Source organism: Coffea eugenioides, chromosome 11, assembly GCF_003713205.1.
Source record: "Coffea eugenioides isolate CCC68of chromosome 11, Ceug_1.0, whole genome shotgun sequence".
NCBI lineage: Eukaryota > Viridiplantae > Streptophyta > Magnoliopsida > Gentianales > Rubiaceae > Coffea > Coffea eugenioides.
This window is the reverse complement of record NC_040045.1, coordinates 35,816,037-35,829,249: the sequence shown is the minus strand read 5'-3', so window position 1 is coordinate 35,829,249 and position 13,213 is coordinate 35,816,037. Positions and strand designations below refer to the sequence as shown.

Here is a 13,213-nt window from a genome sequence, read left to right as displayed (position 1 = left end):
GTTTTTAAATTTTCAAATGAGCCACTTATGTTTTTTTAAAATTATTGTAGTTAAAATTTTTAAAAAATTTTATAAGAGATAAACTTGGCAAAAAACTCAGGACCTGTATGTGACGATGTAATATGATACCACTACCAATGAACAAGGGAATGGTACGGTAACTGAAATGGAAGATCCTTTGCTTAGTCTACTCAACTTCACTTCACTGGCACTATGTCGAACAACAGAGTGTATTGCTCGCGTACTACTAGTGTCGAGTGTGTGTCCCTTGAAAGTTGAAAGTAGGCAGGACCATAGCCAATCAAAATGAAGTGGAGAACGTGACATCCTTTGTTCTGTCTGTGGAAAAACTAGACAGATTGACTCGGGATTGACTCTATCATTATCTATCATTATCTATCATAGTCTTTCTCTCACACACAGCACACACTAGACGTATTTACAGTGTACATAGTGCAAACACATAGCTTCATCAAATGCAACAAGCACTTTGCTTAAAGCCTTCAATCAGTGTGTGCAAATTTGTGTGATAACTTCCTTTTGTATACAGATAGAAAGTGACCCTCTTGGATGTACTTTGATTAAGGCTCTTTTGTGTTGTAGTCTCTGTTCTCTGAGAAGGTGTGTTTTTTGTTGGATTATTTCTGTTTAATGTTTAATGCATTATTTGGAAATGATCAGTGTTTTTCTGGTATACTTCTTTTTTTTTTCAACCCCCTGGAAATTCCTTTTGGCAGTTGGTGGAATATGCTGTTATTGAAGTAGTGATGCCTGAAAAGATAGTATCTTTTTAGTGGTTTTGTTGATGGGAATTAGTAGTTTTAGTTTAGTTCTGAGAAAAATTTATGCTTTTTAATTTGTTTGTTAGCTGTAGAATGATTTTTTTTTTTGGGGGTACAAAGCAAATGAAGGAAGAAAGCGACAAGAGAACACTCTGAAGCAGGCATTACAGAATCAGAGGAGTTGCATTTTGATCTTTCCATTGTTTTCTGTTGACAGGAGATGCATTCTTAATATATTGGATTTCGCATTTATATGCTGTTAAATCAGGAGAGCACTCTCGAGATAAGCAAAGTATTTGACTTTGATTTCTACCTATTTCTTGCCAGGGATTAGCTATTTACCACATTCGATAACTTTTGGTGGTAGTAGACTACACCGTCCACTGTCGGAATTCGTTTGCTTTAAATTTTAATGCATAATTTGGAAATGTTTTATATGAGTTTTTCTTGGGATTCCTTTTTCTTTTGTCCTTTTTTTTTCCTCATTTTTTGGCCGGAAATCCCTGTTGGCAGTTGGTTACAAATGTTGCTATTGCAGTGGCTATATCTGAAAAAAGGTTTTTCGTGGTTACATGTAGCTTAGAACCTTGCGACAGTGAAGAAACAAAACAAAACATGTTATGTAATCCTGTTTTTACTGCTACATCGTTTCTCTGTCATTTTAGATATATTGATCTTAAGAAAAGTAAGATTTATTGTTTATCATATTGGATTAATATTTTCATCCCTTTCATGTCTCAGTCTTGAGTCTTGATTGGAAATTTCTTGGTTACACATAATATGATGACATGTGACCTGTTATTTTGTTCAAAATTCTAACATGTAGTGGATTGGCAAATTTGCTGCATCTGCATGGTGGTAAGTGAGTAAACAATTCTCTTTTCTTTGTTTATGCTTCTATTGCAGTCTCTCTTTTGTGGTTTCTTAGATTTGGAGGGAAGAAACAGGAAGCATTTTCTTATAACTTTAAGTTTCTATTAGGTGTATTATGCTGGTATGGTCTCTGAGTTGTATTAGATTCTTGGGGATCCAAGCTTGACTTAAAGATGGGGCAGTGGAATGAAAAAGAAGAAGAATTGGGAACATGCCCCTGCATATTGCCAAAATGAACTGTCTTAGCATCTCAGATTGACTAAATAATTTCAACATGTATTTTGGATGTGTATATTGTCTTACACTTTTTCTCTGTCTGTTGATTAGCGATCTTATTAATAGCCAATCAATAGTTGTCTTACTCTTTCAACCTCTGACATTTACAGGAGTATACAGTAGTTGCATTCTGAAACAAAATTGTGTTAATAGAATTGGCATTGAAGGTTAGCTGCATGGGAAAGACAATTCAGGTTTTCGGTTTCCCTGATGTTCTGGCTGCAGAAATAGTCACCGAGTTTTTAGAACGATTCACAGGTCAGGGGACAGTATATGCTTTAGAGGTTAAGCAGTCCAAAGGAGGACCTAGAGCTTATGCTAGGGTCCAATTCATAAATGACAGAAGTGCTGAATACATTATTGCCTTGGCAGAGCAATGCCTTAATTATGGTTCTTCATATTTGAGGGCTTGGGAAATGGACAGTGATTTGGTTCCGAGGCCTAGGACCTATGAACATCACATGGAGCAAATAGTTCTGAATTTTGGATGTCAGGTGTCAGAGAATAGGTTTTCAGTGCTATGTAATGTGCCAAATGTTTCAGTCAGATTTGGAATCGGAATGAGGAAAATGTATTTTATTTTGCATTTTCGCTCTTGTGACTACAAGCTTGAATTATCCGATGAAAACTTATGGCAGATTGTACTGCATCGACGTGGTCAAGCAGCAAAGTTTCTCCTCATACAGGTTTGGTTGTTCAAATGAAAGATTTGATGTTTCCTGTTGGTTCTAAACCTTTGATCACTTTTGATTCCTTAATTTTTGGCCTACATTTCACTGCATATCTCTAGAGTCTCCTTCTGCCTTGACATGGTAGTTTGGCTTTCAAAAATATGTGACAGCAATTATAGTTGGTTTTGCATTTCATTTCTAAACACTGAGCTGTAATCTCTTCCAGATTCTTTTTTGTCTAAGTTACATTTGTGTTGCTTTAAATTTCACCAAACAATTCATCCATCAATCTATTCATCTGTATTAGGTGAAGAACACTTTTTTATACCTGGATGATTTCATGGCAAAGCAAGTCACTATAGTTTATCATATTAGGAGTGAGAAATAATGGAACTGCAGCACAGTGGTATGTGGCAGTTGAAAGCTGTACTGTGTTGTGTTGCAAATGTAAGGAATTTACTTACAGGTGAGACTATACCCTTAGGGGCCATGGTAGCCTTTGTCAGAGCTACTTAGTTTAAGGTAGAATGTTCGTTTTTCTAATTCTTTTAACACATGAATGTTCGAAATTTTTGAAACATGCTTTGTTGCTAAAACCACTATTTCACTAGGTTGTCATTTATATTTTAGGCATTTTGTCTATTTGGAGCCACAGATGAATAGTGGGCTTCCATTAGAAGTAGGTCCTTTTCCATTATGGTACAATAATTCCTTTGACCACTCGCTAATTAAATGTAAATGCTTGTCAGCATCTGAAGCAACTTAGAAATCTTTTTTACTTGCTTTGTCATTGTACTTATCAGTAACTTGATTCTGTCTTTACTTTGTATGAGCAACAAAGCAGGCATGTATCATCTGTTTATTTAAGCCTGAAACATTGTCGCGTTTAACTTGCTAGGTGTAATTTATATAAACTATATCTTTTTGTGGAAAATATAGTTCAATGAAAGGGCTTCTGATGTGATGAAGAAGAGAAAATCAAATGAATGATCATTATGCTTAAAACAGCCATTTCACGTGCATGTATTCAGCATTGTGATTTCAAAGTCTTTGATTTTGCTGCTCTTGTTAAACATGCATCTCTTCTCTTTGAACCAATAACAGTATGAGTTAGCTGCATTATAATATGTGCATACGTGCATAAGTTGTACAAGACAAAAACATGGTTGTGCTTTTATTGTATTTCAATACTGTAACTTATCCTCTCTCTCTCTCTCTCTCTCCATCCCTCCCTCCCTCTCACACACACACACACAAAACATGCAGTTGATCACTTGCGGGGACCATCTGGAACATAATTCATTTAAAGCCTGTAAACAGCTTAGCCATATTTCTTTTCCTACTCACTGTGTTAAGATAACTAAATTTTATGTTTTTTAGTACTTTCTTTTGAAGACCTTTAGGATCATCCCTTATTGCCACTGGTATTAACCATGACTTGAACCTTGAAACCCAAAGAAAATACAAAATTTATATGGTAAACAACAAGCATGCATTTCTCCTTTCATGGTTTTATTTTATAAATGAGTTTCTGTTACCTTCCTAATGTGTAATTATTGTTAATGGGCTCAATATTGACACACATATTCTTTTCTTCATGACTTAGTTACTTGGTGCTCCTCGGGTTTTTCAAAAACTTGAAGAGTCTACCTTTAGCTACTTTCAGGAAACTCCAGATGACCGGTGGCTCAGGACGACAGATTTCACTTCATCCTGTATTGGGCAATCATCTGGCATATGTTTAAAGCTTCCTCGTGGTATTAAACTGCCAAATCTCAGGGACTATTTTCCTTGGTACAAAGAAAGTGACAGCCAATTTACGTTGGAAACTGGTTCCCCTTATTCATACAATTTGGTTTTAGCTCCTATTCTGCATCCTCCCCGAGGACTATATTTGCCATATGGAATCTTGTTCAAGGTCTGTTGTTTAGTACAGAATGGATGTCTTCCAGGGCCATCACTAGATGCTAATTTCTTTAGATTGGTTGATCCTCAAAGAAGAGATATCAGGTACATAGAACATGCCCTAGAGAATCTGTACATATTGAACGATTGCTGCTATGAGCCGGTGCAGTGGCTCAAGGAGCAGTATGATAAGTATGACAAGCTTCTGCAACTTCCGATATCACCTACTCTTACTTTGGAAGGTGGGTTGGTATATGTCCGGAGGGTACAAGTTACACCATGCAAAGTGTATTTCTGTGGTCCAGAGGTCAATGTATCTAATCGTGTATTGCGCCACTTTTCAGAGGACATTGGCAATTTCCTTCGTGTTTCTTTTATTGATGAAGAGGGGAACAAAATGTTTGCCACAGACTTGTCGCCTCGTATTGCTGCAAATGTGAATCAAAGAACCAAAATTTACGAGAGAATACTGTCAACATTAAAAAATGGCATAGTTATTGGGGATAAGAAGTTTGAATTTCTTGCCTTTTCTTCAAGTCAATTAAGGGATAATTCAGTGTGGATGTTTGCTTCAAGGCCTGGGCTTACTGCTGCTGATATAAGAACATGGATGGGTGATTTTAGTAGGATAAGAAATGTGGCGAAATATGCTGCCAGGCTTGGTCAATCTTTCAGCTCCTCCACGGAAACACTAAATGTTGGTACGCATGAGATTGAAATGATTCCTGACATAGAGGTAAGAGGTGGTTACTTCGGTGCATCCAAGTATGTCTTTTCTGATGGCATTGGGAAAATCTCTGCTCAATTTGCAAGGCAAGTTGCTAGGAAATGTGGCTTCATAACTTCTACTCCATCTGCTTTTCAAATTCGGTATGGCGGCTTTAAAGGTGTTGTGGCTGTTGATCCCACTTCATCAAAGAAGTTGTCACTGAGACAGAGCATGAAGAAATATGAATCCAATAACACCAAGTTGGATGTTTTAGCATGGAGTAAATATCAGCCTTGTTTCCTCAATCGCCATATCATCACTCTTCTGTCTACCCTGGGGGTCAAGGATATTGTCTTTGAAAAGAAGCAATGTGAAGCGGTTTCCCGGTTGGACACTATTCTAACTGATCCATTAAGGGCACATGAGGCTTTAGATTTAATGGCTTCTGGAGAGAATATGAATGTACTCAAGGAGATGCTGAAATGTGGCTATAAGCCTAATTCTGAACCATTTCTTTCAATGATGCTGCAGACTTTCCGTACATCAAAGTTGCTGGAATTGCGGACTAAAACAAGGATATTCATACCGAATGGAAGATCAATGATAGGATGTCTGGACGAAACCAGAACCTTGGAATATGGCCAGGTGTTTGTTCAGTTATCTAGTGCTGGGCATGGGCAATTTTATGATGATTCTAACCAGTATTCTGAACAAAATGTCATTCTTGAGGAAAAGGTGGTGGTTGCAAAAAATCCATGCTTGCACCCTGGTGACGTTCGTATTCTAAAAGCTGTTAATCTGCCAGCATTACATCATATGATGGACTGTGTTGTCTTCCCCCAGAAAGGAAAGAGGTAAATACCTTTTTGAGATCTTTTGTATGGTTTATGTTGCAACTCTTACAGAGAATATTCGAGTTTCTGGAATTAAAATTAGCTGCTTGAAGGTGACAATATTGGAAATGCATAAAAAGGTTAAGATCCAGCAATATATTTGCTGATCTTGAAAGACATCAAATTTAAGTTTCCTCTGTTTTTGTGATATCTGTTGATTGATATTCTTCTGCTGTTCTTTTATACCATTTAAGACAAACAGATTTAGCTCTAATTATTTTCAAAGATTGTAACCCCAACAAAAAAGGGGAAAAAAAGAAAGAAAGTTTCTTCTCTTATTATGTCTAGTTATTGGCATGAAAGAACAACTTACATTTTCCCGCATGAAAAGCAATTAGCAGAGAGCTATTTTTGGGTGTGATTTGGTTGCTTGACTACATCTTTAGAAACTTTTGAGAGCACATACAACATGATTTTGTTAAATCTCTGAACTCACACGTGACCCTCAATTATCTTTCATAGCTGACATTATGGCCTTCAGAATATGCTCATATTTTCTTTAAACTCGATAGATTGTTTGATGGTTGACTAGCGTCTTCATTGTTGAGATGTGGCTGTTTACCTACAAAACAAAGTTTATTTTAGATACTAACAAATACTTGGAAACTAGCAACACATTTTTTTCCCCTTTTCTTCTGTTTTTTGTAAGTACTGCAGTGATTTTACCGGTCCATTATTACTTAATTTGGTTTCTTGAATCAAATATTTCTTGTGTCTTAGTTTTGAGTTCAAGTAGAAACCATTGGTTGTTTTACACTGGTTTTTGAATCTTATCTTAGTTGTGTTACAAGATTCTAATGTCTTGATTTGAATAGGGGAATGTCTGAAAGCCCATAAACAGAGCATTTCTGTCAAAGCAATAGATTTTTGTTTACAAAATTTCCTGCAGATCTGTGGAGCCTTCTTGAGATTGGTCATGCAATCCAGCCTCACGTGAGATGCCCACAGCTTTTTAGAAGTGATTCTTATAATTTTCACTTCTCATCTTTCCCTTAGTATTTAGTACAGCTTTTGTATACATTTAACACTCCCTCTGCATAGCCTGCCTTGTTGCAAGTTAAGTTGAATGACTTCTAGTTGGGTTAGGGCCTGAAAAGATAACTTTCTTGTTTTAGGCTTGGACTGGATCTTGAGCTGTTTATTAGGACTTTGAGATCATGCATCCTAGACTGATGGACTTTCCTCTCAACATTTTAGCACAGTCCTAATCTATCATGGTTAAAAAAGGGATTTCTTGCTTCACAAGTGAGCATTACGATCTCAGTTTCTAGGCCCAAAAAGATCTGGCTTCATTGTTGAGGTTATTTTTCCACAAATTTTTTTTGGACAACTATTTCCAAATTTTGCTATTAAACAAATAATGGAATCACTATAATTACTTTTTGACTGATATATTTCTGCATCTCTTGGGTCTTCCTTATTGCTTGTCTTAGATAGCTGTTTCATGATGATTCTTAGGAAAGGAAAGAATGGATGCAAGATGGTATGGTTTGGATATAGGAGCTATCCATATAACAGTTTAGGGAAACTATTGGGTACCAATGCACAGAACAGGGTCCAGAATGGATTAGGAAATGAACTCTTAAGAAGACAAGGAAGAAATAGTTCAGTTGGTTCAGGGTTTGAAAGAGTTTGCTAGAATAGTTTCTGTTCATGACTTTATGTTATTGAAAATAAGTTGAATACAACAGTTTAATAAACTTTTTTTTACTAAGGCTGTACGGAGAAAAACTAGAAGACTATTAATCTGCACCTAGAAAACTCAAAACTGCAGGTGATCTGGGAGCTGAAGGGCAGGTATGATTAAGGCTTATTTGCTGACCAAATATTTTCTTGAAACCACTCCTATAACATGGATTAGTATATCTTTAATAAAAGCAAATGATTGAATTTAAGGGTTCACAATGATATCTAATGTGCTTACTAAAGCTCAATTTTTGGACAAAAGGGACTTCTTCTCTGTTAAATCTTCTGAAGGTGAAATAATTGGAATGTTATATAGGATATATCTAATGTGCCTGGTATCGTGCTTTCTGAATGTTTCTTTCTGATTCTAATGTCAATTATAGGCCTCATCCAAATGAATGTTCTGGAAGCGATTTGGATGGAGACACTTACTTTGTTTGTTGGGACCCTGACCTGATTCCACCTCGGCAAGACCGCCCCATGGATTACACTCCAGCACCTACAATGCAGTTGGATCATAAAGTTACAATTGAGGTACCAACTCTTTAATACAAAAATGCTGTAGCAGAAATTTTTTTTTTTAATAGCCATTTCGATTGGGAAGGGGAGGTGGATTATTGAACCCACAGCTTGGTGAGCAGGAAAGGAACCTGCCTTCTCCTTTCTCTTACTTATAATCTCTTTCTAGTGACTAATTATCAGAGCAGTGGTGTAGTCTTGCCATTCTAGCAAATTCCTAGTGTTTTATGATGTACAAACAAGGTTGACATCTAGTTTATGATTTATGACACTTTCGTTTTCATAATGGAGCATGGTAGTAGTTCTTTCAGTTATGCTAGCGTTCATCATCCTGCTTTATTCATTTCCAAGACATCTGCAATTCTGTATTCTGATCTTCCTTCTAATTAATTCATTTGACAGCGTAAGTTACAGAATAAATGGTTGTCTGCATTCATGCTGTTTAAAGTAGGCTACTAGTACCCTTGACCTACTGCGGTTGTGTAATTTTGTCCTAATAGATTTGTTTCCATTCAGTCTCCTTAGCTTGGTCAATTGAGATGGTTACAGAGATTCTTTATCTTTATGGATGACCAAAAGTAAGTGACACTGTATATGGTTGGAGCCTATTAATATCCCCTCTTAGCTCCCATAAAACTGACAGATAAATTAAGAACCTTTGATGATTTAGCAAGGGAACTATATTATTTGTTTTTTTTTTTGTTCTTTTATAATCTGCATATTTCGTCCAGCAAATAAGGATTTGGACAAGTGGAAAAGTTGCTAATCCGCATTGAAGGATGCTAAAACCTTTATGATTCCTTTTTCCACTATCTATACAATTGTAGGAACTCTTTTCTGTTTTCTTCTCAATCTTCTTAACCATGAAGAGTGTTCACCAGGGGTATAGCCCTCTGTCTTAGAAAAATAAGATGCTTGATTGCACTCTCATGCATATTTAGCGTTAATGGAGCAAATAGTCTTTTGCAACGCATGTTTTAAATAAACAATAACTTTTGTTTCTCTGTTGCAGGAAGTTGAGGAGTATTTCACTGACTATATCGTGAATAACAGTTTAGGAATCATTGCAAATGCGCATACTGTCTTTGCTGATCGGGAACCACTAAAGGCCAGGAGTGAACCGTGTCTGGAGCTTGCGGAGCTCCACTCAATTGCAGTTGACTTTCCAAAGACTGGTGTTCCTGCTGAGATACCATCTCATCTACGTGTCAAAGAATTTCCTGATTTCATGGAAAAGTCTGACAAGCCAATGTATGATTCTCAGCGTGTCATTGGAAAGCTTTTTCGAGAGGTAAAAGGAAAGGCACCACTCACAAGCTCTATTAAGTCATTTACAAAACAAGTGGCTAGAAAATCATATGATAGTGACATGGAAGTAGATGGATTTGAGGATTATATTGCTGAAGCTTTTGATTACAAGAGCGAGTATGATTATAAATTGGGTAATTTGATGGACTACTATGGCATAGAAACTGAAGCAGAAATATTGAGTGGTGGTATCATGAAAATGTCAAGATCTTTTGACCGGAGAAATGATGCAGAAGCTGTTGGAAGGGCAATGACATCCTTAAGGAAGGAAGCTAAGACCTGGTTCAACACGAATGGTGATCACTTTGGTGATGCATGTGCAAAAGCATCAGCATGGTACCATGTCACTTATCATCCGAAATACTGGGGTTGCTACAACAAGGGACTGAACCGGGCTCACTACATTAGTTTCCCATGGTGTGTCTATGATAAGCTGATTCAGATAAAAAAAGCAAGCATAAGAAGGTCTCAGCAAATTTCTTTACTGGAGCTGCAGTTTAGTCATGGACTGAGATTCCTTTGAGTGAATAATTTGGCATCAAGAATTTGCGAATTAGCTGTCATGCCCTTGGTAATGAGAAGACTTAGCAGCTATATTTCAGACTATGCTGCAGGCGTTACTCTCATTTGCATCTACTACATTACTGATCATATCTATTGCTGTAAATTAATTGAGTTCTTGAGCGTGCACATATTTATTGTCATGTGACAAACTTATATATTTAGGAAGTGTAACAAGTAAGTCCTGTTTGCGTGCTGTATCATTCATATCTAAGCTGGATGGTGTTACCATTGCCGCTTTTTACCCTTAGTTAATTTAGTTTGTATATGTTATTTTGTTGTTCGAGGAAATGATAAAGGATTACTCCAGGTTTTGTTCTCTATAAAGAGTCAATCTGAACTGCGGTTTGAAGGTTTGGAACCAAAATTGCAACGGTCAGTCCAACTGGATGAATTGGCCAATTTCCCGTTTAATATACCATTCAGATTTGCAATGCTAACATTGCAGCACCATGTTGCCTCCATCTAAGTCTCACTACTGCTATTGCAGCTGCCATTCTCTTATGCCTAGCAGCATTTGAATTTTTTTTTCTTGTAGAAATAAAAGTTTGGGCGAATTCGACTCTGATCACTACTAGTGGCTAGAATATCTTTCCACAGGTTCTTACAAAATGCTAACTAACACAGTACTCAATTTAATAATAGAATTTAAACACACGATCTTTTATAAGAAAGTGATTTGTCATTATCAACTAAACCAATTTTTGTTGGCTCGTAACTGCATTTGATTCCTTGAGCGATTGAGTATATATGCTGATTCAATTGAAAGTGCATCCTTGTATGCATTGGCAGAGTTATATGCATTTTAGGTGGGGCAATTGCCCCCTACTCAAAATTTTAAAATCCTCTTTTATATCTTAAAACTATTATCAATTGTATTTTAACTTAGTTATAGTTTAATAGTTTTCGCTCCCTCAAACTACAAAACTTGTGTACTGCACCCCCACAAACAAAATAATAAGGGGTACTTACCGAAATTTAAATTAATCAAAATCCCATGCATAATAAGAAACAAGTGAAGCAAAATTCAAAAACATATGAAAGAAGATAATACATGTATAAAAAGTCCAATAAAACTATATTAGATTGAGAGTAATATGGAAGGGATAACCAATTATGTTTAATGTGTTTAAGAGAGAAAAGAGCTAATTATGGGAAAAGAAGAACAAAGAAAAATACACTTGGAATATTTCTGCATGACAAAATATTTCTTAGATTATTTCTGTTGTTACTAAATTTGAATTACCTTGTACCATTACTCTTTTATTTGGTTAATTTATCAACTCACCCTTGTATGATTTGTAATTGTGTATCTTATTTTGGATATTGAACACGCTGCAATAAAATATTCACTAATTATGCATATAATTTTGTAAAACACTAATATTAGTTATTCAACTAACTAATAAAATGAGTGAAAATGCTAATTCTAACTTTTGCTTTTCAAGGAAATACATATTTGAGAATTTCACTAAGTAACTTTGGATAGTTTGACAAATTTATTGGCCACACTAAGATTTCTTAAGATTAGTCACTTCTTGCTAACTATCAATTAATAATATAATACATCATATTATGTAAGAAATGAGGTATTTTTTGCATTTTGTAGTTACTAATAGTACCAAGATAGTTGTTTTGAAGTTGACCAACTCCAACTACCATCAATATAGTTGGTTCTCAATCCAATCCTTATATTGTCCAATAATAGACAATTGTCCCTCTTGACTTTAGATCCTAACTCCACCACTGCTTGCATGCTTGTACCATTAATTGTAATCTAGAATACAAGAGAGGAGTTACATTTTAATGAAACAATACTTACTAGAAAATATATGCTTACATTCTCCCATTTTATCACATTTAATAACTGATTAATTGAGTAACGAGATGAATTAATTGTTGATGAAATGTTTCAAAAGCCAATAAGACTTCCCTGTTTCTTTTTATTGCTTATGCTAATATTACATTGGTATTACACTGATGAGTACTTAAATCTGAGTCATGAACTGGAACTGGAAGTATCTTTCAATTCCTTGTATTCATCTTTAAGTTATCCACATAAGGTAACTTTTTCCTAATTTTTTTTAACAGGGGATTTTTTAAGGTAACTTAAATTTTTTTTTTGGGACTAGTAATGTACACAAGTAGATTAAATGAATCCACTTGAGCTCCACCAAAGTTAGCTTCAGTCCGACTATGTTGCAGCAATGATATAGACCTTTTACTAGTAATTGTCAACTTATCTAAATCATACTCAATTCGAGTATATTGCATGTTCGGGATTTCTTCATATTATTTGGCTGTTACTCTATCAAAGTAACAGAAATCAACACAATCTCAAAAACTGCTACCAACGTCTCGAAATTATGTAACGTTTAAGACATTTATCATCAATATATAAAACAAAACTCATCTCAAAAAGGAGAAAAAAATGTGTGTCTTCTTTAATTGGGAATTATCGTGTATAATCTCGCTAACAAGCCGCAAACTCTTGACTCCTAAAGTTCGGAGACTAGTAATATAAGACATTTATCATCAATATATAAAAACAAAACTTCATATGTGTTTGGATTGAGATCAAATAATTTATTTCACAAATTTTAATCATCTTTTTATCTTCCCAATCATCTTTTTATCTCACATATATCACATCACAAAAAATGTTACAGTAATTATCTTAAATAAATCATCCAAATAAACTCATATCCAGACAAATACGTGTGCACATACAATTTTTACACAAGCTTTATCTTCTTGTGATGATGGCCAATTAAAAGGCATGGAAGTGATAATGAATAAGAATTGAGAGGTGAATAGTGATTTATTGTACGATCCAATCTCTTTTGATTACTGGGGTGAGAGGTTTCAGCTTGGAATAACGGTACAAACACGTAAGTGTTTCTTATGTTCTTTCTGGGAAGATTGTTCAAAACGTCCTCTTCTCAAATGAATTTTTTCATATTTTACTTTTAGAATATTGACTTTACCTCCCTTTCTCAAATGAATTTTTTCATACTTTACTTTTAGAAT

At 35.4% G+C, this 13,213-nt stretch overlaps 1 protein-coding gene across 2 annotated transcripts; it reads left to right on the top strand.

Annotated features, from left to right (window-relative positions):
- Window positions 1-278: 278 nt before the first annotated feature.
- On the top strand, window positions 279-10,492 carry LOC113753604 (RNA-dependent RNA polymerase 1-like). 2 transcript variants are annotated; one of them, XM_027297796.1, is made up of 5 exons: window positions 279-621; window positions 2,042-2,617; window positions 4,209-6,070; window positions 8,179-8,329; window positions 9,327-10,492. In XM_027297796.1, the coding sequence occupies exons 2-5, from the start codon at window positions 2,108-2,110 to the stop codon at window positions 10,143-10,145; spliced, it is 3,342 nt and encodes a 1,113-aa protein (XP_027153597.1). In that variant the 5' UTR covers window positions 279-621; window positions 2,042-2,107; the 3' UTR covers window positions 10,146-10,492. The 2 variants fall into 2 exon arrangements, with proteins under 2 accessions (XP_027153597.1, XP_027153598.1); XM_027297797.1 differs by lacking the exon at window positions 279-621 and having other exon boundaries at window positions 1,468-2,617.
- The last annotated feature ends 2,721 nt before the right edge of the window (window positions 10,493-13,213 follow it).